The sequence below is a fragment of the Rhineura floridana genome, chromosome 14, assembly GCF_030035675.1.
Source record: "Rhineura floridana isolate rRhiFlo1 chromosome 14, rRhiFlo1.hap2, whole genome shotgun sequence".
NCBI lineage: Eukaryota > Metazoa > Chordata > Lepidosauria > Squamata > Rhineuridae > Rhineura > Rhineura floridana.
The window spans coordinates 30,624,371-30,649,328 of record NC_084493.1 but is presented as its reverse complement, the minus strand read 5'-3'; the positions used below and the strand labels follow the sequence as shown (position 1 = coordinate 30,649,328).

At 40.9% G+C, this 24,958-nt stretch overlaps 1 protein-coding gene across 5 annotated transcripts in view; it reads right to left on the bottom strand.

The window, feature by feature from the left end:
* Positions 1-24,958, bottom strand: part of SIN3A (SIN3 transcription regulator family member A) — an 83,621-nt gene that overhangs the window by 5,025 nt on the left and 53,638 nt on the right. For all 5 annotated transcript variants that reach the window (XM_061594803.1, XM_061594802.1, XM_061594800.1 and 2 more), the window contains exons 10-18: positions 20,525-20,643; positions 20,093-20,303; positions 15,400-15,516; positions 14,419-14,657; positions 8,803-8,986; positions 6,353-6,914; positions 3,698-3,867; positions 1,785-1,958; positions 1,003-1,095 (exon numbers count right to left, since the gene is read on the bottom strand). In XM_061594803.1, the coding sequence (XP_061450787.1) occupies positions 1,003-1,095; positions 1,785-1,958; positions 3,698-3,867; positions 6,353-6,914; positions 8,803-8,986; positions 14,419-14,657; positions 15,400-15,516; positions 20,093-20,303; positions 20,525-20,643 (1,869 nt within the window). The remainder of the gene's footprint in view (positions 1-1,002; positions 1,096-1,784; positions 1,959-3,697; positions 3,868-6,352; positions 6,915-8,802; positions 8,987-14,418; positions 14,658-15,399; positions 15,517-20,092; positions 20,304-20,524; positions 20,644-24,958) is intronic.

The window sequence follows — 24,958 nt, the reverse complement described above, 5'->3', positions numbered from 1 at the left end:
GAGGGATCAATGAGTTCTTTAAGTGAGAAGGTTTCCTGTCCTAGCACCCAGAATGAAGCACCATACAGCCTCAGTTTCAAGGACTCCCCAATTTCATTGATAACATCATGCTCTTTATTTGCAAAACTGGAGTTGCAAGAATCCAGTCTTATTTGTACTCTGGCTTTAAAGAAGGGATAGAAACATTGGTTTAAAATTAATTTATGACACATTTACATGTGTAATTGATAACTCACTGATGTTGGTAACCTGTGACTTACCAACTTTGTTAACACAAAAGCATCTGTAACTTTCTGGACCAAGCTTTTCAAGTTCTACTCCTTTTTGTAAGAATTCACCCTCTTCCATATAGGGCACAATGAAAGTTGCCATAATTTCACATTGAGGATATAAAACAAAATCCCTGTATATTGCTCTTTAATCTATATTGCTAAACAGATGGCGTTACCCTGAGTCAGAGGGGCTAAAAAGAAATAACACTAGATCCTGTCGGCTTTGGCAGTGATCTCTGGTAGTGCACAACAGCATCTTCTGTGCATAAAGACTTCATTGAAAAGCAATGGTCAACTCAAACTCATTCCTGGAACTTGCTTCTGATTCACTTTTCCTCCTTGTTTTTTGTACTTGCGTGTTTGAACACAAAGTTTCAAAACACAGAATTTGGTACCCAATGTGGCTGAAGTTCTCAGCTTCATCTCTAACTCTCACAACTGTTTCTAACTTGAAAGCACCTAACCAAATGCAGCTTTGAAACAGACTGTCTTAACTAACTAGTTCAAGAGTTATGCATGCATACAGTCTATTCATAATCTGGAGAAAAATAGCAGAATCTGATTATTATAGTATACATAGATCTATTAAAATCCAAATAAATCCATCATCTAGAATTTGGACCTATTTCTGCTGTACCTGAAACACTTTATTAAAAGTACATGTATGCTCACTTGATAGCTGCAATTAAAAACATTTAAGAACTAGTGACCCACAGCAGCCCTTTCTTACCTCTGCCTCAACAGGGTCATCAGAATTCTCCTCTTCTGTGTCAAGCAGCTCAATGGTTAACTGAACATGACCTCTACTCTGAACAAACATCAACTGCACAATAGAAAACAATGGTTCAGTAAGCAGCTCAACAATCCCCAGGATTTTTGCTAGGTACCAAAAATCAGATACATGCTATACAGCCTGAACTTGGTACAGTCATATCAAGCCATCTTGCTGGACAGCAAAGCAACAGAGCTTGCTTGAAAAGCTCTATGCCAGGAGTCTACAAATAAGGTTGCCACTATGTTCAAAGCAACCAAGAAATTGCTTCTGGCCAGCAGCCTCCACCAAGAAACTGCAGTATTTTGTCCTTGAGGAAAAAGTGAGGGGGGGCAGCCCTGGCAGCTGGTAAGCCATGATGCCAGACTAGCCTGGGCTGCTCTGTCATTAAACCTGCCCCGCCCCGCCCCCAACACCCTCTGATTCACTGAGCAGGAGCTGGCCACACAATTTTTAAACTCTTTCTGTGGGTGCACTTTTCTGCTTTCTGCTACCTCAGCAATCTTTCTGTTCATTGACAAGAAGTGCTGGCTACAGCAGGGAGCACTCCAGCTATAAAGAGTTGCCTCCATCCCTGGCCTCTCTTTCCCCCATCCCACTTTTGACTGAGAAAAAAAAGAAAAACCAAAAGGTTTATAACAATCCCATCCTTTCACAGTCACTATCCTTCCTTATCCCTTACAAAGTACGTAAGAATCTCTCTTCCTAGGTTTGTGAAAACACCAAGGCACTCCTTTTACCTTAAAGCAGTTCTCATCTTGCATGAGCTGCTCAGCTTTGCGCTGGTATGCTGTCTCCATGAGGGACCGAGATGACTGTGAGGACAGCAAGCCTCCGGTAGCTCCATTGCTGTTCTCAGTCAGGTAGAGTTCCGTCACCTGCACGCAGAGTTCGTCGCTCACTATGTGCTGAAGCTGTTGATAAATATATATATATATATATATATATGAAAGGGGGGAGGGGGGAGACTAAGATGCCTTCTGAAATCCAAAATTACCAAGTGCAAAAATATTACCACCAAAATCAAACCAGAGAGAGAAGTAATTACAGCTTACAAATGCTACACCATCCAATGGCAATCTCTTCCACAGACAACAAATCTAGGCAGAGTTTTTGTGTAACTCGGTTTTTATACTGTGTACACCAAGAAGCCTATTTTGGCATTAAGTAGTATATGTCAATCAATCCTCATCATCGATAACAAGTAACGCAACCTACTGCGCTTCTTTCCTCACTTGTCCAGTAGACAGGGAATGAGGTTGAACAGATAGCCAGTGTTACCACAGGTTTCTGTAACAGCACTGACAGTGCCTCTTCTCTCTTGCAAGCCCCATCCAGAATGTGGTCTTTAAAGAGGTAGCTGCTTCTGGCTTGGTTCATATTTAGTTTCCCCAATATGTTAGAAGGAAATCTTTCTCCGCTTGTTTAAGGGTTCTGAGCAACAATGGAAAGCTCCAGCCTCCAATATCCTGAACAGTCAAGTCAGCAAGGTGAGGGAACGGCTAGGTAGGAACTGGCAGGGTTGACCGCTAAGAAGAGGCTTCAGCTAGCCATCAACTTCACCTCCTCGGGAGCTGTGTGCTTATCTTCAGCCTTTTATTATTTGGTCCAGCAGCAACTGTTTTTGCCTAGTCAGGCAAAATTAGCTACTGCTTGAGCAAATGCTTCTTTTTTAGTTGGAACTGCTGAAAGACAATGAGCAATATGCAGTAGCGATAACAGATTTTCTTCATTCATCTCTAAGAGGACACAGGACAATAGGCTTGCAAGATCCCAGATACGTGGCTTTCTGTAAGCCTATTTACAAATGTTTCAGCATCCTTCCCAAATAAGCTACTCTAACAGCTACTAAAGTTAATTCTTCCAAGCATATACTTCCCTTGTTTTCAGAGTCTACACACTTTATTGTAACTAATGTATCTTTCAGGAGAAACTTCGGTCTTAAAGAGGTGGAAGCAAATTCTAAAACAAAGTGCCCTCACCAAAAAGAGGACTAAAAATAATTTGTTATGGCTTTCTATATACGTGTACAATCTCCCACGGATTTCTTTACAAAAAGTAAATAAAGTGAGCAAACCAGGGGGGGGGGGACAACACATTCAAAAAATTGTTACGACAAGAAGGGATTTTTGCAAGAGGCAAGTAGGCCATTCTAAAGAACAGGGAAAGTCAGGTGATCATCCTGATGATGTGGAAGAGGAATGGAGGCAAATGTTTAGAAGATTCACATGGGTAGAGTCCTCCTGCAACTCTATTTTTCAAGATGGAGGTGGAATCTCTCACTATTAGGATGATCGTCCCCTCTCAAACACTTTCTGCAAACAAACCAAAGAACCACCGCATCAAGTAGAAATCTTTGGGACAACCTACCTGCCCAACAGGCTTTTCCCCCCTTGACAAAAAGTGCTTCTAATATGAGGAAACCTTCAAATAGCAATGCCCTCCCTAATTGCATTTTGAGCTGTAATCCTGTTGAATATGTAGATCAGGACTTTTGTCATGTAAATGCCCCAATAATAATTCCCTTGTCTCAGCTTAACGGGTGGTTGAAGGTAATTATTGCCTTGATTCTCAAATATTTCAAATCACATCTCCCCCATGGCTGTCTCCAGCACCCCAACCTCCCTCCCAAAAAATACGACGATAGGATCACCTGTCTAACAATACTCTGAATTAGTTTGTCCATAGTGAAGGCAATGTAGGCATGGATGGTAAACATCTCCCGAAGAGAATCTTCATACTGAGAAGAGTCCATGTTTCCGTCCAGCAGGTTTCGCACCATGTCTAGGAAAGCAGGATAGTAATCTTCCACATCAATATCCACTAAAAAAGGAAAAGAAGGAAGGGCAACATGACAATAAACACCAAGCTGCTTAGAGAGCATGGCCATTCTAGAGGTCTGTTTCTCCTTTTCCCTCATCATCTGGCCATTAAATGCTGATATGGGAGAGGGGAGGGGAGGCAGATTATACTGATCTGTAAAAATACAAATGCAACAATGTAAGTTACCTGGGAGCAAACCTCACTGGGACTTATTTCTTGTAGACATATACAATGGGACTTACTTCTAAGTAGGCAGATACATACATGATCATGTTTCATGTTGCAACGATGCTCAACATTGGCAGAATTGGTATTAATAGTGGGACATGAGATACGGCTTTAATGCGTGAGGAGTTAGACAAAATCAAAGATTTGTTCAATGCATATGTGAATTTATTATGCTTTATTTTTTATATTAGCCTGCTCAGGGATTATTTTTAATAAAGAGTGAGCTATAAATCCTCTAAACAAATATAACAGCAGGTGATTAAATAAACAACACGGAGATAATCTGACTGCATGTATAGAAAGAAGGTGGAACAAGATTATAAAGAAAAGTTGCTATTTTAGTTGCATTAATATATTGGCTTAAATTACTGAGTTTCTCTTGTGGTTTTATTCTACAACTTGGACACAACTAACAGAAAGAAGAGACTGTGTGTCTCACTCACCACCTAGTCTTCTACTATTCTGAAGCTAGAAATGTTAGATGCAGAAATGTTAACTGACTCCTTTTCTTTTTCCTCACTGAACTATTCAGCAAACTGTTTTCAACTTGTAAGTCTTCCCTTTAAGCTGTGCAGAAGAGCCTAGGAATGCTGCATGCATTAGCGGCAGAGACGCCCAGAAAGCTGGAGAGCTGGATGCTGTGGCCAAAAGTCCAGTATATGCCCTTGGAGTAAAGTAAGAAAATGCAAGCCGAGCGAGTAAGCAACCTGTTTTGAGCTCATGACAGCAGTGCTTGATCCAAGATACACTTCAAACAATGAACCCTAGTTTCACTTTGTCAACCTCTTGTTCCCTGCATTTTTGGCATGCATGTATTTTCAGAGATGGGGATTATGCACATCTCAGGACTAGTACACACAAAGGACATATTTGTGTTCTCTTTAGAAAATGGAGGCAATTACTTTAGACTCAACATTATTAGAATCCACAAGTGCTTAGCTAGTCATTCTGAGATATACACGCCAACTCTCTCTTGGGCACCTGTCTCTGTTTGGAATACAGTGTTTTCCTTCCCTATCAGGTAGGTGCAGAAGCCCATTTCTCTCTCTCCTGTCCTCCTAACAAAACATGTCGTTTGCTAGCAATGAGTTACCCAAACTTTGACTCTTTCCATGTAACAACTGCAACTTGCATTGTGTTTAATATTTTATCCGGTTTTATTGAGTATCTGCTTTTAAAAGTTTTTATTCTTGTGTCCTTCATCTGGCTCACCACCGTATTCTCCCCTGCCCTTTCTTATCTCTCAAGGTCAAAAATAAACATTTGTTGTTGTTTGGATTACTATCGTGAATCCAGCAGGCTGCTAGTAACAGAGATTTTTACATTTTTGTCGTAAGAACCTTGAACTTATGAGGACTTGAAGACATTATTCATTGGCAGAGGAGGCAGACAAATAACAGGGTAAGTAGAAGAACAGGAGAACTGGGAGCTGAATCATAAGAGCAGCCCAGCTCCACTGGACAAAAAGGCCCATCTCACCCAACTTTCTGTTTCCAGCAGCAGCCTACTGGGGGCTTATGGAAAGCTTAAGAGCTGGACACCCTTCTGCTCTTTGCCTCCAGTGCCTGGTATGGACAGCTATATAGCTACTGTACCTGAAAGTTCTAATTAGCTATTGTGGCTAATAGCCACTGCTGGACAAATTCACAGAGGACAGTTCAAACACCCTTTTTTAAAAGTCATTTAAGCAACTGCAATCACATCTTGTAGCAGATGTTAAAGGGCTTTCATGGCTGGAGCAAAAACAATAAGGAAAGCACTTGCTGACTGGAAGGAGGATGCCTCTTACAAGACAAAGTAGCCCCACCCAGTATAGTTTATAAACCCGTGTTTCCCAAACTTCCCCACCCCATGGACCACTTGAAAATTCCCGAGGGCCTTTGTGGATCACTTCATGATTTTTAATGCCTGTTGCAGCAATTTTAATGTGGTCTGCTAGATGTTATGTGATTTTTAATTGTATTTTTATTGCTTCTTTTGTTTCTTATATACTGTATTTTATTGTATTCCACAGAATTCAAATAAAAAAAACAATTAAAATCCAATTAAAAATATATATTAATATTTAACGCAGTGGTGTGCTGTCTCCTGTCTTCAACCACAAACCCATAGGCATGCCACAGGCCACCTGAATGAAGCTCACAGGCCACTGGTGGTCTGCAGACCATAGTTTGGGAAACCTTGTTGTAGACTGCAATGTAAAGCACCGGTCTCTGCCTTCCTCTCTCTCTCCATCCCCAAACAGGAATGCACTTACTGGGCTCCTTCAATCGCAACTGGATGGCAGGGCTGTCACTCTTATCACGCTTTACGCCCAGCACTTCCCGCTCCCATTCCCTTTCCCGATTCTCCTCTTCTATCTGCCGTTCAGCCTGGGTATATATTCGCAGCAACCGCAAGCACAAGATCTGGTGGAGACGGAGGAAGATGTACCAGTTGTTGTTGACGTAGAACAGGTTGTAGACTTCATCCATTCCACGCAGCTTCTGGGCTGCCGTATTGCTGAACAGCAGCTTGGCTTTGGGAGGACTACCCCCAACACCGTTGTGTTTTTTCACAGCCCCTGCGCCTTCGTCCACATCCATCTCTTCCTCCTCCTCCTCCTCCACATCAGAGAGTTCGCCCCGCTGAGCAAAGAGCAAATCTGGGATGAAGTGATACATGATCTGCTTGATTTTGTATTTGTCCTCTTTCTGGATCCCTGTCTGCCGTTTCACATGGTGGATGATTAGAGAGGCAGCATCATCCAGGATCTGTTTATCCTCATAGGCTAGTGATAGGTGAGGGCCAGCATTATCTTCAGAAGTCTGTTCTTGCCTCTGAAAATGAAAAGGCAAAGCGCATGAAACTCATCTTAAAGCATCTCTCTCATCGGCTAAAAAGCACTTTCTGGGGTGAGCAGGAAAAAATCTCTATCATAGAAAGTTTGTTATGCACTGTGAGTGTCAAAAGTTCTGTGCAAGTATTTATGTAACTAATTAGTTTGAACAAAGCTGCTCTCAGTTGCAGTTTTTATCTCAAATTTATATTTATATTTCATTTCTCCAGGCATGAAAATGTGTGGTCATAAAGGCACACACAAAGGGAAAAACAAAAAGGCATGGTCATGAATGATAAACAGCTTTATGTTGGGCAGAGAAAAGCTCTCTCAAGGGCAGCCACCTAGCTCATTTTTCCAAATGACAGGTGAATCAGGAATACAAATAAATTGTCAGATTCTCAACCATAAAAAAACTTCCAGAGGATGAATGAGGAATATTACAAAATGATCTGTGTATAATTTTCACCATTTCCAAGCCTGCAACTGACCCCACAGCACACAAAGGACCAGTTTTCTCTGTAGCTTTCTCATCATCAGTACACCTATTTCTCTGCTCTACTTGAATCCCTTGTACTGACTTCAAATTACAGTAACTAGGAATGATACTGACAGACACAAACTCCTTAAGGATTAGGGCTGTGAAGTGACTGAAGAATATGAGTTTGTCATCTACCTTCCAAGCAACTGAATTCAGGGCCGGTGCTGGCATGTTCGGCGCCCCCCTGCAAATCGGCGCACTTACCTTTTATAAATTTTTTTGTTCATTTTTCAATTCAAATGTTATAAAAAATGTGTGTGTGTGTGTGTGATTAAATGCGCTTTAAATGTGTGGTGTGTACACAGCCGCGTGCCATTTCTGAAGTAAGTGCCTCTATGAGTTCTATGTCCAGGATTGCAGCCTATGAGTGGAAGCTCCGTGGGGCAGAGCACCTTACCAGCACCACCGCAGTCATTATTCCGCAAACGTACAAAATGCACTTTTGGATAGCCTAACCAATAAGAAAAAAAAAGCAGGAAGGCCCTTTTTTTCCCCTCTTCCAGGCCCAGCGAGAGTTAACTGCCCTTGGGCAAATGGGGGAAACGGCCGCTGGGAGTAACCGGCGTCTCCAGGATCCCACCCAAAAGAAGGCGCCACAGCCAGCGCTGCCGGCTCCAAGTTGCCACTTTGAAAATGCTGGCTGAGGCTTCCCTGGGCGCCGAAGCCCCGCTAGATCGAGACTGGGAAAGAAAGCCCATGCCCCGCCACCAGCCGTGCTTTGCAGCCTCCTGCTCACCTTGCTCTGCCTGGGCCGGGGGCCATGGCCAGGAGGCGCCCCAAGCGCTTGGGGAACCTCTACGTCACACAGCAAAAGCCGCTGCCTGGAAAAGACGACACTGGTGCAGCTCGGAGTGGTGGCATGGATGGGGGGGGGATACCCGTGGTGTCCTTACAAGGTGCTGAGCGAAGGCCGAGACAGAGGCGGTGGAGGTGATGGGCGGCTGTGTTTCCACAGCCCAGCGCGGGGCTTCCAGTGAGCGCCTCGCACCTGCAAAGCGCACTGGAAGCCTGGGCGTGCCCTGCTGGCGAACGTCCTCCTCAACGGCAGCATCCTCTTGCAGTGGGGCTGGCCTCCCTTGCTAGCCAAGGAGCGCCTCTGGTGCCCCTCAAAAGCGTTGTGCCCTCCTGCCATGCTTACCTTGCTCACTGTATTACGCCAGCCCTGACTGAATTTATCTGCATAGTGCCACAAAACTGAAAGTAGATGTTGAAGGAATGGGGAGATAGTTTACAATTTGATAAAAAAAAAGTCACAACATTCTTCCCATCAGCAACCAGTCAGGGTGAAATAAGGTTGTAGCCAAGAGTACAGTGGTGGCAAAGAGAGAGGAAGAAGCCCCCAACCTACCTCATCGTAAATAGTCTCAATCTCACTGAGAAGGCTCTTTGATCTTAAGACCTTGGTGTCATTCTGTTTAAAATTGATCCCCTGGTGGTCAAGGGACTTCAGGTAGTATTTCTCATTCTGTTCCCGCCACACTTTGTTGAATCCTCTCTGGGCTTCTCTCCATTCCTCTTCTTTCATTTTTAACCTGAGAAGTAGGAAAGGCACCAGGAACTGAGAGATGACTTTGGCAACGAGGATGTAATTTTTATTGTATTTCAATGTATTACTTTTACATTTGTATCCCACCTTTCCTCCAAAGCGCTCAAGGTGACATATAAACATGGTTCCCCCGTCCCATTTTTTTCCTCACAGCAACCCTGTGAGGTAGGTTAGCCTGAGAGACAGTCCAAGGTTACCCAGTGAGCTTCATGGCTAACTGGGGATTTGAACCCTGGTCTCCCGGGTCCCAGTCCAACACTCTAACCACTACACCACAATGGCTCCCTTTTGTCTGTAGGTGTTAGACGGACTTCAACATTCAAGGTATTTGGGATTTGACCACATTCAGCTTGGGAAAACATGAGTGGAATGTCACGTAACACAGAAAATGTGCTACTTGGGCACTGCTCTATTCTTCCTACGTACTGCAATTCATGAAAGGTAAAAACTTTCCAAATTAATCCCCACTGTGGATTCTTTCCAGAAAAATTTCTTCTTCATGAACAGGAGGCTACCATCAGCCTCCCCTATGGCAGAAACTTTTGTTGTACGTTTATTTGAACCCACAGCTAGCATGATTTACTTGCTAATGAAATGAAATGAAACTTTATTGCTCAGAGCCATAGGCTACCACAATTAAACACATGTAAAAGGAAAATACAAAATACATATTAAAATACAAGTCATATTTCAACAAAACACAGTTCAACAACATACAGTAAAAGAACAATACATTTCAAAAAAAATTTCCTCTCCCGAGTGAAAGATACCCTCACCCACCCCATGTCTTAGTGTATAAATACTACAGTCATAATAGTGCTGGGGCACATCCTACTCACCTCTAACTCTTACTTTTCCCACAGCTAGAGCAAATTTTGCCACCTGAGTAGTTATAAATATATCATTGCCTGCTAGCAAAACACATATCTGCTCCAGGGGAGGTCTATTTGACAAGGAGTGAAGGATGTAGGAAATAAATTTTAACCTTGGGGACTTATATAGGGGGCAACTTAGTAAATAATGTATAATGTCCTCAACTTCACCAAATTGACAGATACAAACACTTTGTCGGGTTGGAATGTTAGAAAACCTCCCATCCAGATAAGCAGAGGGCATAGTCTGAAGTCATAAAGCTGTGTATGATTTTCTCAGGGGTGCCACTGTTAGAAATGTGAAGTATTGCTCCATGCCAAATGTTGTTTTATATAGTGGGTACCAAATAGAATATGTCATTTGGGTAACTAAATAGAGGTCCCACCGTTTAGAATAAAGATGGATTCTTTCTTTGAACAGCTATTTAACTCTTCCATGTTGATAGCATAAGCAGACAGAATAGATTTAACAGAATTTACCCAGCAGCTTTGGGTTGGAGTTTGCAGTTGTTCTAGAAAGCATTTCTTTGGCAGGCACAAATCATTCATACAAGCCAACTTCAGCCAATACAAGGCAAGTGAAGGATGAGCACAAGATCCTATAGAATATAGCCCTGTTTCTGACCTCGAAAGAAATGCAGGTGTACTTTGAGGGACAGCTAACAGGGATCTCACGAAGGAATTCTGCACTACCTCAAGAGCAGAGACATTTATATACTCCCAAAGCTCTGCGCCATACAGCTGTTGTGGGACTATCTTCTTCCGAAACACCTCAACTGCAGCTGCAACCAAGCTCCCCCTTTGGAACTTAGAGAAAAGCATCAAAGATTGTACAGAATGGGATTTCAACTTAACTGTATCCAGATGCGACGTCCATGAAAGTTGGGCATTAAACCCCAGCCCCTGAAATCTGAAATTACGTTGTTGTTCAATGGGTTTATCACCCAACTTCCTTTTTTTTTTTTTTCAATAATTTTTATTCAGATTTTCATAAAACATACAAGACAAAATCATAAAACATTCAAAGACAAAAAACAAAATCAAAAATAGTTAAACAAAAAGAAAAAAAGAAAAAAAAAAAAACAAAAATAAAAAATATAGAGTAAAATATTGACTTCCCATTTGTCAAAGATCAAATCAGTTATAAGTCTATAATATATAACAATCCTGTCTCTTAAGTCATATTATAAAATCACTTTCCTCCAGTAGTTATCTTACTTAATCATCAAATCTCATAAACATTACTTTATTCTTTCCACAAAAAGTCAAAGAGAGGTTTCAATTCTTTAAGAAATATATCTATCAATTTTTTTTTTTCAGATAAGCATATCGATTAATCCATCTCATTACTAATTATGATAATCTTATTGTCATAACCATAGTCAAAATAAACATTTCAATTAATCCATCACATCAGAATCTGTTAGGTTCAATAATTTCAGTAGCCATTGTTCTATTATCTCTATTAGTTCCATTTTCCATCTTCCATCTTCAGTAGTCTTGTTAAGTCCAGTAATTTCAATATCCAATCTTCCATTATCAGTATTCCATAATAATCTTGCTGTCAAAGCCATAGTCATATAGTAAGAGTCTGATGGGAATTACCTCTATCCCAAATATTTTCTTGCCATCCATTCTGAATAGGTTGCTGAAATACTGCTGTAAAATCATATCTCTGTTCTTTTTTTCAAAATACACTGGGTCATCTCTTAAAAGTTTTTCCATTGTCACATGGCTGCAGTTAATTCCATAGATTTTCTCTATATTGGGCTCCATCACATCATTCCAGTCCAGAAGATTATCCATGCCATTGATAACTTTATCTCTAGAATCTTCATTCATTTCTTCAGAGATAACATTGAGTTCCAAACAATAGATTTTATTTCTAAAGTCCATAGACTCCAAATCTTGTTCCTGTTCCACGTTGGTTCCAATCTCCGGGATCTCCTCTCTCACAGGGACCCCTATTCCAGTCTCCAGGGTCTCCTCTCTCACAGGGACCCCTGTTCCAATCTCCGGGGTCTCCTCTCTCACAGGGACCCCTTCCAGGGTCACCTCTCTCACAGGGACCCTTATATCTTTAATCTCCTGCTTCATTTTACTCAATTCAATTTTCGTTATCTCAATCTCATCCATTATTTTCTGAAACATAGTTATTTCCAGATTTTCAGCCACTTTCTTAATTGCCATTTTAAAAGAAAAATATAGGAAAACCACTTCTTATTTCAGCAACAATTGGGTTAATACTCCAAACTTGGTGACATCACAGTATAAACAGAGCAGACAGCCTTATCTCTCCATAGTTAAGTAAACAAAATGCAGTTCCCAGGATCGAAACAATTAATGGCAATCGTCAAGAAACAGATTCGTCAAAATAAAATAGACCAAAAAGAGAGTAGTCTCAAAACAGTATAATATTTTTCAAAATAAAAATCTGGAATAGAAATCCCTCTTCTGTGTATATCTTTAGAATGCAAATCCAGGACAGCTTTTTGCAACAAAAACAGAGATAAGCTATTAATTAGTGCGTAGCAGAGAGAAGTTATGGCTCCCCAGTGAGATGTCAAAAACTGATCAGTCTGGCAAATCTCTTTTAAACAGCAACAATTTAAGTCAAGTAAAAGAAAAATATAGAAAGAAGGGTGCTTGCCTGTTAGTGCGTTCTCTCTTAGAAGATAAGATGAACGTTCGCTTTAACAGATAGAGCTTGCTGTTGAAAATCCGTCCCACCTTCGTCGGCTGGACCTCGTCCCATAAATTAATGAGATCTGGTCGTCCCAACAAAAATAGGCTTTGAGGTTAATCTCTTCGTTTCTCCCTACCCGGGAGAAGTTTAATCAGTCAAAAAAAAAAGAAAAAACTGACTGATATATCTGAATAAGCTTCTTTTGAGGCAGGAGCCCGTCTCAAAAGCAGGCACAGGCTAAGTCACCCTTCCCGGAAGTCGGTTTATCACCCAACTTCCAAACATGGAGTTTTTTCTTCCTCCCCAAAACCACCACTTTTATTTTGGCACGATTGATAAATAGATGCTCCTTTGAACAAAACGTACTCAGACTTATTAATAACCTTCGCATCCCAACTAATGTAGTGGAAATCATAACTATGTCATCAGCATATAAGAAGACAAGAGAGCTTGGCATCTAAAACTGAAACTGGAAAGTATTTTGAACCACTTAAATTTCATTTCATTTCACTTACTAAGGGTGTTGGACTTTGAGGAGATCCAAGTTCAAAACCAGACTCTGCTGTGAAGCTCACCAGTGGAAACTGGGATAGCCACATGCTCTCAACCTAACCTACCTCACAGGGGTTTTCTGTGAGGATAAAACAGTCTCGCCCATATCCACACATGCCGCTTTCAGCTCAACAGAGGGTGATATACAAGTGTGTATGTAGCAGTGAGTAGGTCAACAGGCCATAAGCAATGTGTTGCATGTGGGGCTGCCTTTGAGAATGGTCCAGGAACTTGAGTGAGGTCTAAATAACAGTTCGTAAACTGCTAGCTAACAGCTGGTATATCACAGTGGGGAGGAGAGCCTGGCTGGGAGCCCAGAGTCTATGAGTTCAAATTCCCACTCGTGTCTCCTGGGTGTCAAGGCCAGCTAAAGATCACCCCCACAGTGAGTGGCTCAGGGGTAACATGCCCTGCCACCTGTGCAGCCGTGGGCAAGCTGCATAGTCCCAAGGAGCCCAGTTGCCCCCCAGCTGGCAGTTGCGGACAAGGAAGGGGCTGGCTTGTGCAGCTGTGGCAAGCTGAGCAGGTCCTAGCCAGCTGGGGAGGACTAGCCTCAGAGGGAGGCAACGGTAAACCCCCTCTGAATACCGCTTACCATGAAAACCCTATTCATAGGGTCGCCATAAGTCGGGATCAACTTGAAAGCAGTCCATTTCCATTCAAACTGGTAGCTGGGACTCAGTGCATGAGGATCACGCTTCACCAACTGCACTGGCTCCTGGCCCATTTCTGGGCCTGAGTGCAATTCAACCTGTTAGCTTTAACTTTCATGTCTCTTTATGGCTTGTGACCACATTACCTTGTAAGGATCGCCCCTCTCTCCATATGCTATCCAGCCCAAGATCTTTGTGTGAGACCCTTTTCCATGTACCCCTGCCAAGTAAGATGCAACAGATGGCAAGAGGGGAGATAGCCTTTTCACTGCCAAACTTCGGAATGCCCTCCCCAGAAAATCTCACCTGGCACCTTCTTTGCCATCTTTCGGCACCAGGCCTTTTAATTTATTGTTTTGCTTAACTTAAGCTTTTGACTCCATCATGTCTCCAAGCAATTTTAGGCTGCATTTGTATTTTTATCTTGCATTTTGTATTATGGATATTTTGTATTCTTTGCTTTTCAAATTGTGTAATTGATCATTTGCCACACTGAAAACCTTGTTAAATGGTGGGGCAGATTTGCCCCTAATAAATAAATAAATAAATAAATAAATAAATAAATAAATAAATAAATAAATAAATATTAATAAGCGGCACCTGGGAACCGATGAAAACAAGGGATGAGACTGTCCCACCTGAATTTGTCAGTTACCTTTTCAACACAATGGGGACTGCAACAGCTGGGTTCTTCCTAAGCCCATCGATGATGTCAGCTGCCTTGTCAGCATATATCCTCTGCAAAGCCTTGCGATGGATAACTTCTGAGGAGCCGCCCAAGGTATTGTCCAGCCGGAATTTGGCTTGCTCCTCAGCTGATAAGCGTGAGAGTTTTTTCTGTATCGTCTCTAGGACTCTGATGGTTGCTAGATTGGTCTCCAAGACAACATCCAGCTGAAAAGGAAAGCATGAATTAACTTTGACTTATGGCAATAACTAAATTATATTTTAAAAAGGTTTGTGGTATATGCAAGCGAATGAATGGAGTTCTTACATTTAGCACAAAGGGCTTTTCAACATCCTTGTGCAAGAGAGTGGAAACTGAGACCGAATGGCAGGACAACAGGACAACATGTTCTTTAAATATAATTTTTTGGTGAGTGGAGGGTGTTATTGTAATGTGAAATTCAATCTCTATGTGAAGCACAGCATCAAAACTATGAGCCTGCAACTGAGGAAATTCATTTTCAGGAGTGTAAACATGGGTGTAAACAAAGCTTCTGACAGGTAGAATATATGGGAGGGTAAAATGGGAAAACTGCCACCTATGACAAACAATCTGTTGATATTACTACTACTGAGCATTTATACAACACTGAGTGCTCAAAGCACTTTACATACACCATCGCAGTTAATCCTTACAATAACCTTGTCAGGCAGGCTAGTGTCATCATCCCCATAGTATAGAAAGGGGGCTGTATCTGAGAAAGGAGGGGCTCACATAGGGCCTCTACTGAGTTCATGGCCGGGGCAAGATTCACACTGGGGACTCTCCTTCTCTCAGCCCACACTCTTGGTTGTCGCACTGAACCAAAGCTATCCAGAGTTGCAGCATTTCGTTTGCCATAGTAGCTATCAAGTCAACCAGCTGATAGCATCCCAAGCTTCCCAAGAAATTAAACCCGGTTGCAGCTACCTCGAATCGTTCATCCTCACACCGATAGATGTGCTCTTCATACTGAGTCTTCTTAGAGCTCACAAATGTGGAATCTTCAGACCATGATGGAAAGGAGACCCAGGTGTCATTCAAAACCTTAGGAGTAAAGAAGAAAGAAGCATCTAATTTATGAGCGGTCACAAAATGATAACTCCAGCTCCTATATAAAACCAGTTCTAAGATTTTTGAGCTGCCACAGATGAATAGGACAGAACAGTAACAAAAGAAGAGTTTCTGTTAAGAATACTAGAAGCAATCATGTCTTGAGCATAACTGAAGAGAAATGAGTAGGCATTATCTGCAGGACCAAAGTTACAACCATTTCTATTTCTGCCTAATACAAGGATTATGATTTGCCTAGGATTTTAAGATGGCTAAACTTTTTCAATGCTTTGACATTCAAAAACAAAAGATCAGATCATGCTACCATGGAGTAGCTCTATACTTTATGTGGCAAAGATGGTTGCTATGTACGTACTGGCATTAACTTTGGTGTTTCCAGAGCAAATATGTAAACTGGGTGATATGCCTTTAAACCTAAGCGTACACACACCCACATTTGACATGTGTGCTGTAGAAAACACTGATGCAAAAATTAATTGCTGATGTTACAACATGAAGAATGGAGCCAGCTTCACCGTACAGTTCAGGCTGCTCATGTTGACCAAATTTGCAATGCAATGTACTCTTGATTGGGAGGCCTAAAAATTAGATAATCACATACCGTATATTCTGGCGTATAAGACGACCCCCAACTTTTCCAGTTAAAATATAGAGTTTGGGATATACTCGCCGTATAAGACTACCCCTCTTCCAACGCACACCAAATAAAAATTAAAAAAACATCAGATTTGATTTCAATATGGTAATTTTAATTCAAATGCTTATGATATGCAGGTACTTAGCAGGAAAACTGTCACTTACAAACATAAGGCTGTTTGTCATCAAACATGTAAACATAAAACAGTGCAAGTGGATCAAACTTTTCCTAATTCACTCTAAAGCTGAAAGGAAGGATAAGACAATAAACCCATGGGAGCTGCCGTGCTGTTTGTTTTCTAAGCTGACAACCAAACAGTTTCTTTTTAAAAGCCTTCAAAATCCTCCTGTTCGTCATCTGATATCATAAGTACATCAATGACATCTTGTGATACATTTGTAAGGCAGTCATCGTATGGATCGAATTCCATATCAGATGGTGTGGTCTCAGCTTCGGCTTCCTCTTCATCTTCCCACAAGTAGTCGTCCTCCATACCATCTAATGAATTTGATATGCCACACTTCTTGAAAGACTTGATTACTGTTTCTGCATCAATATCATTCCAGGCTTTTATGACAAACTTGCACAAAACATCCAACTGTGGAGCACGCATGTTTCCTCCTTTTGTGAATGACTTTTCGCCGCTAACCATCCATTCATTCCATTGTTCTCGAATGTGATCTTTAAATGGCTTGTTTAGGCGCACATCCAGTGGCTGTACCAACGATGTCAATCCTGCAGGAATAACTGCCGCATCTGTGTTTAGTCTTGCAAGCCTTTGCTTGGTGCTGGGAGTTAAATGAGCCCTGAACATATCCCACACCAGTAGACTACGTTTTTGAATAAGTCCACCTGGTCGCCTGCTCCATACATTATCAAGCCATAGCTTTACCCCTTCTTCATCCATCCAGCCTTTTTCATTCACATGTACAAAACAACCAACAGGGAACTTGAGTTTCGGCATTGTTTTTCTTTTAAAAATAATCATTGGTCTCAGTTTGGCGCCATCAGCTGTGCATCCTAGTACCACTGTAAAACTGGACTTCTCATGTCCTGTTGTTTTAATTAAAATTGTTTTTTCACTTTTTTGATGGACAGTTTTATTTCCAACCATATCAAAATTCATTGGAGTTTCATCCATATTTCCAATACTACTTAACACATAGCCATGTTTAGTGCGCTGTTGTATTACGTATCGATGGAAACTATTTACTTTGCTATCAAGATCTGCAGGTAATTTTTGGGCAACTTTCGTCTTTTGCCTCAGTACCAAATTATGCCTTCCCATGAATCTAGTACACCAGGATACAGTGGCCTTAAATCTGTTGCTGTGATCTGGGTTAGATTTGGCCCACTGAAGTGCAAACAAACGTATTTTATTTCGTGTCACTACATAACCGTTTTGGCGATGCTCATTCACCATGTCTGCTACATGTTTTTCGAGTTCTGGCCAATGTGGGGTGCCTCTTCTTAATGCACACTTACCCCTTGGCATACTCTTTAATGCTTTTTCATTTGCTTTCCAGTCCCGAACCATCTTTTCTGTTACTCCATATTGTCTTGCAGCAGCGCAGTTATTATGTTCCATGGCAAAGTTTACAACTTTAAGTTTGAAACTGGCTTCATATTTCTTTCTTCTTGTTGGTGGAGCCATGATGGGGTTTTGACTGTTGGACATTTGTATACTGTACTGTATGTACTGGTGCTATACTGTATGAACAGGTACAGATACTGGTGCTGTACTGTACAGAGCTTGGAAAAGTTACTTTTTTGAACTACAACTCCCATCAGCCCAATCCAGTGGCCGTGCTGGCTGGGGCTGATGGGAGCTGTGTAGTTCAAAAAAGTAACTTTTCCAAGCTCTGACCCAGCATACAACATTATAAAATTATTTAGCCTATGGTGCTTTTGAGAAAAGCTGTAGTTACTTTGTTTTTACACAAAGCAATTTCTTTAGATTTACAAACATCCCCTGATGAAAGCCCTGGTTGGGCTGAAACGCGTTGGGCAAGTTCCAATACAGATTTATACAATAAAAACCATTTTGAAAATTTTTTATCTCCCTGATCTTGTGTGGCATTTTGGGGTTTCCCCCTCCTTTTTTTGCCAGCATACAACAACCAGCCAATCACTGGTTGGTTGTTGTATACAAAGCCTGCTTGGATTGGTCAGCTCTCCGTCCAACCTGAACAAGAGCCAGCAGCAATGGTCCAAAACAACGTGGGCCGCGGCAACACAGCAGCACCCGAGCCCAGGCGAACAACGGTGGGCGGCGCCGCAACCGCTCGCGTCTGGGCCACAACCCAGAGCGGCAGCACCCGAGACCGCGGCGCCAAAGGCCGCAAAAAGAACGCGGCACCCCAAGCCAGCAGCGACCACACACACTCGCACTCCTCTCCACTCCAGCAAACGATGTCATCAGCGGCACAAGTAAGGTGGGGTAATAAGTTTAGACGACACCCGGCATATAAGACAACCCCCGACTTTGGAGAAGATTTTCCGGGGTTAAAAAGTCGTCTTATACGCCGGAATATACGGTACCTTTCTTACTTAAAAGCACTGTGTAGACATCTCCTTGCAGAAAACAAGCTAATAATTATATATTTGACTGGACTCCATGCTAGGCCTTAGCATTATTTTCTAACCCCAGTTCAGGCTAGATCAAACATTCAAAATAAAAAAAGGACTCAAGAGTGCAGGTAAGGAACTACATGACAGAACCAGTGCTGAACCCACTATTTGCCTTGGTTGATTTTCACTAAGAAAATACACACAGTTTTGATTCAGGACAACTGTTTGCTGCATAACAGTGCCCCCTTCTGGAAAAGCCTACTTCTGTTGAGATGTTTTTGGGTCAGGACTCACAAGCAGGTTTGTCCCAACCTCACATGAGGGTCACGGCAGGGCTGCCACCACTATTTTATTTTCTGCGGAGGAAGGTCCTCTTCCTCCCCTTCTAAGCTGAATACCGAGACTGCACTGATGATGTGTTTTGTCTCCTCCGATTAGCCTGGAGGGTACGTGGGTTCTTGAAAATGGGTCCCATATTGCTAAGCGGGGGTTCCAGGTGGGTGTAAGCTCTTGAAAAGTTGAAGAGCGCCATAATGCAGTTTCTCATGCTTCCTTGACATCATATGCCCTATAAATTGTGAGATGTGATTTTCCCAGATATTTGTCACTATAGTGCCCATTGAGAGATTGCAGACTATTTAAGGCAGTGATGGGGAACCTGTGGCCCTCCAGAAGTTGTTGGACGACAACTCCCATCATCTCTGACTATTGGTTATACTGCTGGCAGTATGTTGGGAGTTACAGTCCAACGTCTGTAGGGCCATAGGATAACTACCTCTGATTTAAGGGACTGTGTACAATATATTCCCCATTCAGGTCTGCTCACACAGAAAGAACACATAGCTTATAATCAATCTCATTTGGTTACCTATTTAGATATATGTACTGCCAATATTACTTTATATGTTTAAGTCAGGATTGATAGAATATTCTTATTAATGTCAGCTGATGCTTCTTTATTTCTGTTACAATTATGAAAGGAAAGAAAGCTGCAGTTACCTTCATGGTTGGCCAAGTTGCCATGTTTCTATTCCCTATGAATTTTCCTCCTGCCTATTTAAGTCTCAGGATAGTTATTCCAAGGGCTCATCCTCTGAACCTCATCCAGGAAGGAACAATAGCCCAGTGGTAACATACATAGCTTAACTGAAGGTCCAAAATATCTCCAATAATTATTAGGTAGCACATGATGGGAGAGTTCTCTGCCTGCGACCATGGAGAGCTACTGCCAGACCGAGCAGAAATACTGGGCTAGATGGACCAATGGTCTGAGTTGATACAAGGCACCTTCCCATTTTCCACCAGCATCCAGTTCCTCCAATATGAAGAATGTTGCCTTACCTCTTTACACAGTGGAGTCCGACCAGTGCACTTGGGCTGCTGGTAACTCTTTGGCAAGGCTCGGTAGCTGGAGCCCAGCCTCTTACAAGAAGCGTAGTCTATTTCCATCGCTATCCCTTCTGTAGCCCGTTCCTTAGGAAAGGTCTCCATATGTGCAGACTCTTTGTAGCCTAGAAAGTTTTTAAACCAAGTGAACAGCTCTGGAAATTTCCTGAAAAAGAGAAAAGAAATGGAGGCGGGCAAGGCAAGAAAATTATGGAACTCACTGCTGGGAAATATTTATTTATTTATTAAATGTATAGCCTACATCTTCCTCCAAAAGAGCCCAACTATGCTTAAAGTCTTTTGCCAAAATTGTCCCAATGTGCAAACAGCTGGCAATGAGTCACGCAGGTGAGAACTGAAAAGAGTTAACTCATTTATCCTACTTACCCCAAAAACGGAGAAACAAGCTGTACAAGCTCAGCGCGGGATATCACCTCCTGATTAAAAATGACCAGGCAACGGAGGAAATTCTCATATGCTTCTGTGCTTCGCAGAGCTTTACGGACCTTGATGAACAAGTTGGAAAGGGGGGGGGGAGATGGTTTTTTAGCAGATTGCTGAGAAAAAGGAACAGTGACAGTGTCAACGCATAATATTCTTCAGCTATCATTCTAAGTGAGTGAACCATGATTGTGAAGGCAGGGGTGGAGGAGGGCGGCTTATATACTCCAGGGACAACTGAGGAGAGAAGATGAGAAGAGTGGAGCTACGCACAGCAATACAAACTGCAATCCAATGATGGGATATTTATTGGTGGAGGCCCGCTCACTTGGAGTGCGGCTCTAACTTTTTCTCATTCAAATTAATAGCTGCCATTCACTCTTATGGAGGAAAAGCAATGCACTCTGGGACAACACTGGAGTGGAGAGCAAATCTGCCTCTCAATCTACAGCCCATTGCCTTGTCTTGGAATGAACTCAAGTCCCATCAGGTCCATCCAGCTGTCACCACATCTGCTCTGATTCTTCCTTCTTCAGCATGCTCTGCCAAGAAGGAGAAAATCTCACCTGAACTGGCTTGAACCAGAGGATATTACTAGACTTGAAACTTGCACCATTCACTACAGAGGCAGAAGAAAAACAGGCTCTAGGGAAGAAGTGGGAGACGCCTCCAGGTCCAGCCCATGGCCAAGTCTTTCTTCTAAAAGAACCTGCCTCACAGTGAAGGAGAGATCACTCCAGTGTCTGGTCAGCGGTACGCAAAAAGTTGGGAGAATACAAAAGTTAGCATGCAGTATCTATGTTTATCACACTATTCTCTAAAAAGCTCAATCCTGGCTCTTGGAGATACCAGAGTCAAACAGAGAAGATTAATTCTTGACTCCTTCAGGACTAAATACTAGTATAAAGAGTCAAGACAAAAACTGTGCAAAATTTTACTAAAAATATCCTTATATACAAAAATAACAATGAAATAATTTCTGAACACAACAACAAAACAGAGGTAAATACAGCTTAATGTAAGCAAACAACATTTTCAGCTGCCAAATATTAAAATACATCAGCTTCTAAACACTGCAAAAACTTAACTGAGATATTTCATAAGAAAAAAATCATAAATGGGACTTCCGGGAAGGGTGACTTAGCCTGTGCCTGCTTTTGAGACGGGCTCCTGCCTCAAAAGAAGCTTATTCAGATATATCAGTCAGTTTTTTCTTTTTTTTTTTGACTGATTAAACTTCTCCCGGGTAGGGAGAAACGAAGAGATTAACCTCAAAGCCTATTTTTGTTGGGACGACCAGATCTCATTAATTTATGGGACGAGGTCCAGCCGACGAAGGTGGGACGGATTTTCAACAGCAAGCTCTATCTGTTAAAGCGAACGTTCATCTTATCTTCTAAGAGAGAACGCACTAACAGGCAAGCACCCTTCTTTCTATATTTTTCTTTTACTTGACTTAAATTGTTGCTGTTTAAAAGAGATTTGCCAGATTGATCGGTTTTTGACATCTCACTGGGGAGCCGTAACTTCTCTCTGCTACGCACTAATTAATAGCTTATCTCTGTTTTTGTTGCAAAAAGCTGTCCTGGATTTGCATTCTAAAGATATACACAGAAGAGGGATTTCTATTCCAGATTTTTATTTTGAAGAATATTATACTGTCTGAGACTACTCTCTTTTTGGTCTATTTTATTTTGACGAATCTGTTTCTTGACGACTGCCATTAATTGTTTCGATCCTGGGAACTGCATTTTGTTTACTTAACTATGGAGAGATAAGGCTGTCTGCTCTGTTTATACTGTGATGTCACCAAGTTTGGAGTATTAACCCAATTGTTGCTGAAATAAGAAGTGGTTTTCCTATATTTTTCTTTTAAAATGGCAATTAAGAAAGTGGCTGAGAAGCTGGAAATAACTATGTTTCAGAAAATAATGGATGAGATTGAGATAACGAAACAAAACCTGCGACAGGGTTGTAAGGAGCTGAAAGTTGAATTGAGTAAAATGAAGCAGGAGATTAAAGATATAGGGGTCCCTGTGAGAGAGGTGACCCTGGAAGGGGTCCCTGTGAGAGAGGAGACCCCGGAGATTGGAACAAACGTGGAACAGGAAAAAGATTTGGAGTCTATGGACTTTAGAAACAAAATCTATTGTTTGGAGACACAGGAGATTAAAGACATAGGGGTCCTTGTGAGAGAGGAGACCCTGGAGACTGGAACAGGGGTCCCTGTGAGAGAGGAGACCCTGGAGACTGGAACAGGGGTCCCTGTGAGAGAGGAGATCCCGGAGATTGGAACAAACGTGGAACAGGAACAAGATTTGGAGTCTATGGACTTTAGAAATAAAATCTATTGTTTGGAACTCAATGTTATCTCTGAAGAAATTAATGAAGATTCTAGAGATAAAGTTATTAATGGCATGGATAATCTTCTGGACTGGAATGATGTGATGGAGCCCAATATAGAGAAAATCTATGGAATTAACTGCAGCCATGTGACAATGGAAAAACTTTCAAGAGATGACCCAGTGTATTTTGAAAAAAAGAACAGAGATATGATTTTACAGCTGTATTTCAGCAACCTATTCAGAATGGATGGCAAGAAAATATTTGGGATAGAGGTAATTCCCATTAGACTCTTACTATATGACTATGGCTTTGACAGCAAGATTATTATGGAATACTGATAATGGAAGATTGGATACTGAAATTACTGGACTTAACAAGACTACCGAAGATGGAAGATGGAAAATGGAACTAATAGGGATAATAGAACAATGGCTACTGAAATTACTGAACCTAACAGATTCTGATGTGATGGATTAATTGAAATGTTTATTTTGACTATGGTTATGACAATAAGATTATCATAATTAGTAATGAGATGGATTAATCGATATGCTTATCTGGAAAAAAAAATTGATAGATATATTTCTTAAAGAATTGAAACCTCTCTTTGACTTTTTGTGGAAAGAATAAAGTAATGTTTATGAGATTTGATGATTAAGTAAGATAACTACTGGAGGAAAGTGATTTTATAATATGACTTAAGAGACAGGATTGTTATATATTATAGACTTATAACTGATTTGATCTTTGACAAATGGGAAGTCAATATTTTACTCTTTATTTTTTATTTTTGTTTTTTTTTTCTTTTTTTCTTTTTGTTTAATTATTTTTGATTTTGTTTTTTGTCTTTGAATGTTTTATGATTTTGTCTTGTATGTTTTATGAAAATCTGAATAAAAATTATTGAAAAAAAAAAAAAAAAAGAAAAAAATCATAAATGAAATAAAAAACTATACAGAATGCTATTGTTTTAAAAAGCAAATGTCCTAATTTGAACAAGCCTGTGATGCTGTGCATTCTGGATCCACTCTGGTGGATTATAATTATGGTATTTATTTATTTATTCTTTACTTGAATTTATATCCCACTTTCCCATTTAAATATGCTCAAAGTGGCTTACAATAGCACAAAAATGCAAATCACTACATCAATAACAATCATTTAAAAAAAACCAATAGTTTCAAATCATTTATTATTTATTTATTATTTATTTAATTAAGCTTATATACCGCCCGACTAGCAACAGCTCTCTGGGCGGTGAACATTAAAAATACAATAAAAATAACACAAAACTGTACACAAAACTGTACAGTCTAAACAAAACTGTACATTTCAAGACATAACAATCCAACAATAACGCCAATTGATTACCTAGACATTATCACATTTAAAGTCATTATAAAACAGGCCATCAATCAATTAAAACATTTAGAAACTTGATCTATCTTAATATTTGGCAACTGAAAGTATTGTCTGACTGCATCTGAAATTGTTTTTACATATGAAAGTATTTTTAATTGTTATAATTGTTTTTATATATGAAATTGTATAATTGTTTTTACTGCTGATGTTTTATTGTGAAATCGCTTTGGGATATTTTGTGGAAAGTGATTCATAAATGGAATTAAATAAATAAGGAGATGTATTCTTTATTTTATTGTGTTCAGAAGCTGTTTTATTTCATTGCTATTTTTTGTATACATGGATATCTTAGTAAAATTTGCAGGGACAAATTTCCTTTGTCCCAACTTTTCATATTGTCCTTTAGTCTCAGAAATAACCATACAGTGGTTTTTAAAAGGTATCTTAAGATCTCCGTTCCCACTGAGAGGAATGGCAGAAAAGGAAATATGCACAGTGATGCAAAAGGTGTGCAGGAGGGTTAGAAACCCATCCATATTAGATGTCCAGGCTAACAGACAAGTAACATTTGGGACGCTAAAACCAGCATAAGGCTGCTTTCCTATGCACATGGACCTAAGAGTACATCCCAACAAACAAAATAGGACATGCCTAGGATTGTACTGTTAGTCT